Here is a 4,518-nt window from a genome sequence, read left to right as displayed (position 1 = left end):
TCTCTCCATCCTCTCCATCATGGGACATCGACTTTAGAAGAGTTTTTGTGGTGTTTGATAGTGTTTTGGAGTGAAGCAGTTTTTGTGAGGGGGGGACGTATGTAACAGACTTTATTTGATTGTTATATTGCACTAATTCTAGATGTACGGGCGCTCGTTATGTGTGTGTGTGTAATGCATTTATCCCCTCGGGGCTTGCCGTAGATAGGCAATGGGCGTGCGCACTTTCGGCTCTAGAGTGTCGCGGGTTTTTGAGTTCTCTCTCTGGGGGTGACGGATAATAAAGAAGAGTTCAGACGCTCTCGTTTTTATTGTTTTCTTATTCCTAAGTGTTTAGGCGAACCCGGCACGAACGCTCGGTCACAGTATCATGGTTTCCACTAGGGCTGGACAATAATTCAATATCGATATGTGTCGCGATATAATTTTTTTCAGTAACGGTGATATGATTTTTAAACACATTTCCGATATTTCGATATACATTACCAGTGTTTCCCATACATTGATTTATCTGTGCCGTTTGACTTCGTTTCAGATAAATAGTGTTCATATCGATATCGGAATTATATCGTATCGACCGAAATTAAGAAATATATCGTGATATCAATTTTGGCCATATCGTCCAGCCCTAGTTTCCACAAAAATATTAACTAGCACAACTGTCAAAATTGATAATACTAAGAAGTGTTTCTTGAGCACAAAGTCAGCATATTAGAATGATTTCTGAAGGATCATGTGACACTGAAGACTGGAGTAATGACTGCTGAAAATTCAGCTTTACCATCACAAAAACAAATTACATTTTAAAATATAATAAAATAGAAAACATTATTTTAAATTGTAATAAAATTTCACAGTATTACTGTTTTTTTAATTAAATAAATGCAAACTTGGTGAGCACAAGTGACTTTTCAAAAACATAAAAAAATCTGATATGCAATTTTTCATGGGGTGTACTTAACATTTCACTATAATCTATTATAGTCTAAAAAAATAGGTAATAGAGGCTTGACGACATGTGTATAAAAGCTGTGAGTATTGAGTGGTAGGCAATATAATGATTGTTTCAGTTGACAAAAAACTGTTAATCAGCCTCATCAAGTGATCTCTGTGATTAATGCTTGTTTGCACCTGTACACATGACAGTCACCGTATGTGGCAATCATTCTTTTCCATAAGCTTAATCATAATGAACAGTGTTTCATTTGTGTCTTTATTTGCATGAGTTTGCATATTTACAATCAAAACGCATTCGATAAAACCATTATTTTCATCATATTTACAAATACATTCTGCAACAGACTGATTAAATTTTTCACTACTGTGATAAGCATACATCAGTACACAAGAAACAGAGACAGACACATGATTGGATTATAGTATTTGTCAATTTGTCAAGTCAGCTCTCCAGTGACTAATCATATCTCAAAAATTACCCTACAGCAGCAACAGCAATAATGGTGAAAATATTACCATAATAATATAAGAAAATTCTTAATCCTCTGTTATGTCACATTACTGTACAGCAAATTGCTATTTATTTGAATAGTGTTTTCAACCCTGCCTCAGCACTTGTGGCAATATGTATTGTAGTAGTAGAAGGTGAATGTGTGGTATTGTGATAGTATAAACAGCAGAGGGCGACATAGCCTGCTCCGTGTAATATGTTTAACAAAAAAATCGTCGTCTTTATCGACTCGTGCAATGTATGCACATTTCATCTCATTTCTCTTTGGTCTGCTTTTTGTTCTGCAGTTTTGATGGACATTGCAAAGAAAAAAAAATCAATAATTTCCCAATCCTTTGTTCGAATAGGCCCTGCATTGATAATGTCTTTTCTTTTTAGCAAGCAGGCTAATAATGTTGTTTTCAAAATACATTAGAACGCCTACAGTGTTTCTCAGATCTATTGCTGGAGGCCTCCTAACCTACACATTTTGGATGTTTCTCTAATCAAACACACCTGATTAAACTCCTGCAGGTTTGTAGTATGCTATAACATTCTCAGACATATTACATCAGCCATGGCATTATCTTTTCCGTTTTATATCTACAGTGTGTCTTACAACTAAGAACAGTGCATTTGGACCTTCAGCTTATTTGATGTACTGGTTTTTGCATAGTAAACCGTAGGTAAGTATGCATATTTGGACACAGGAGGTGTGTCAGATGTCCAGTTTTGGGGGGCTTCCGGGACCTGCTTAGACCCTAAAAGCTTTCTCTGTATGCACCCAGCTGAGACCAGCTGTGTTACTGTATTAACGTGAGGTGAAACGGACACACTTACATGGTGCTCAACACTGACTGAACTAGGCCATACTGTAAAAATGATTAATTACCTTTATGATAACAATGCACAAAAGTGGGTAAGTTGCGTACTAAACTTTAACCCTATAAAGCCTACTGTATCATATTTGATATGCATATTTCTAAGGCCTAGATAGTAATATGAGCATGTAGGACTGAAGCAACTTAGAATTACTTGATTTTTAACAAAAAAAATAAAAACCTATGTGTGAATGATCATGTTAAAATGTTAGTATCAATACCTCAGGCTTTTGAGGAATGTTTATTGTTTATATGTTGATTCATCCCTCAATCACCACTGTATTGCATTGCATAGGCTAATTTTTGCCTCTACAAATATATATATATATATATATATGTGTGTGTGTGTGTGTGTTTATATTTTTTTTTATGTAAGTAATCTGCTATACTGTTACAAATATTTCATTGATTTACATTACAAGCCATCAGAATTGCACCTTACTTTTTGGCCATTGAAATATCAGCAACTGCAGTCTGGGCCTCTGAATAAAACTGGGTTTTTGGAAATATATTTTGTCTAATAATAATTTGTTTGATAAACTGTTTAATTTTTTTTCTTACTGATTTTACTTACTCTCATATGTCAGGCTTCACAGGTTATTAGGCCTACTTTTTTTTCTGAATTTGAAACTTTTTTGTCATTTCAATTTTCCCTTACAAAATAATAGCCTATATATTATATTCCCGAAGAACATAAATATTGTCGTTTTTAGGTTTATTAAACTATATTGCGATCCACAACCGCTTGAATCTACGATCTCACGCGCCACTTGTATAGACTACTCGCGCGCTATTTACCTGACGCGCACCTACGGGCGTCACTCCCAGTACCACGGGCGCGCGCATCCCCATCCAGCCTGCTCGCGAGCTTGTGAGAGAACGGGATTCTCCGTGTCTCAGTCCGCTGAAAGCTCAGTTTCACCGGAGTGCTTCAAACTGTCTCTGCCTTTGTCTCTGACAACGCCGCGTCACTTTGATGGGGAATTCGATATCAGGGCGGGAAAATGCCTGTCATGAAGGGATTGCTCGCGCCACAGAACACATTTTTGGATACTATAGCGACGCGTTTTGACGGCACACGTGAGTTACCGAGATGGCATTTTACCCTATTTGTATGCAAAAACTATTTTGGGGTTTCTAATGAGACATTTTTTTTTTCTGAAGCAAGACAGAAAGTCGTCTAAGTAGACAAATGTTTGTCAAAGCAAGTGCACTGTGAAAATGACAGTATATTTACTATGACAACAGATTAAAAGCATAATGATTTATTAAATAATATTAGGTTTAGAAATTAGCAAATCAGAGTGGAATTAGCTTCTTAAAAGTGAATCATACAAAGTGAGTAAAATCGAAAAAACAAATCGAGGAAAAATATAGGAATAAAATCACCATGCCTATGCCTAGTACTAAATAGCAATTTGTGATTTGCATCTCAACTTTAAAAGTTCTATACTGTGTTTGTTCTTTCTGTTTACATTTTTTTAAATGTTCAGTGTTGTGTGCTTCATTTTTTCAGCTCTATATGAGAAATGTACAATTCATAGTACTTGTTCAAAGTACTTGTTGTCCTACTGTCAATATCACATAAATACTGCAAAGACTGATATAATTTTAAGTAGAGGAGCAAACTCATTCTTTACACACTTAAGATTTTCTTCTGAATTTGGACATTTTTTTGTCATTTAATTTGGAAAGCCTGTTTCACACATTGTATATCCATGCCTCTCCACAAGTGTTTTTTTGTTGTTGTTGAGTTTTGCATTGAAAGCACAATATTGCTTTCAAACTGGGCATCTGCTGGCTCAGCACCATGGACAGCGTACAAGGGCAACCCCTCGGTTAGATCAGTCAGAGCACTTGGGCTGCTTTAATGCTTAGATCATTGGTTCTCAGTCTCACAGAACTGCACATTTTGGAGTCTCCCTCATTTGACACACCCTTTCCAGGTCTTGGAGGTGCCCTACTGACAATCTGATGGGTTGAATCAGGTTTGTTAGGTTAGGGCAGGGGTGCCCAAACTCGGTCCTGGAGGGCCGGTGTCCTGCAGAGGTTAGCTCCAACCCCAATTAAACACACCTGAACCAGCTAATCAAGCTCTTATAGGCATACTAGAAACTTACCAGCAGGTGTGTTGAGTGAGGCAAGTTGGAGCTAAACTCTGCAGGACACCGGCCCTCCAGGACCGAGTTT

General features: G+C 37.0%; 1 protein-coding gene across 1 annotated transcript in view; it reads left to right on the top strand.

The window, feature by feature from the left end:
- Positions 1 to 3,212: 3,212 nt before the first annotated feature.
- The window catches only part of LOC107739637 (potassium voltage-gated channel subfamily H member 8-like), a 53,987-nt gene continuing 52,681 nt past the window's right edge, over positions 3,213 to 4,518 (top strand). The window contains exon 1 of the mRNA XM_016551804.1: positions 3,213 to 3,408. Coding sequence (XP_016407290.1) covers positions 3,333 to 3,408 — 76 coding nt within the window. The 5' untranslated portion in view covers positions 3,213 to 3,332. The remainder of the gene's footprint in view (positions 3,409 to 4,518) is intronic.

The sequence above is a fragment of the Sinocyclocheilus rhinocerous genome, unplaced genomic scaffold (assembly GCF_001515625.1).
Source record: "Sinocyclocheilus rhinocerous isolate Xijiao unplaced genomic scaffold, SAMN03320098_v1.1 scaffold314, whole genome shotgun sequence".
In the NCBI taxonomy this organism is placed as follows: Eukaryota; Metazoa; Chordata; class Actinopteri; order Cypriniformes; family Cyprinidae; genus Sinocyclocheilus; species Sinocyclocheilus rhinocerous.
The sequence above is the reverse complement of the archived record's forward strand: the minus strand, read 5'-3'. Positions and strand labels throughout refer to the sequence as shown.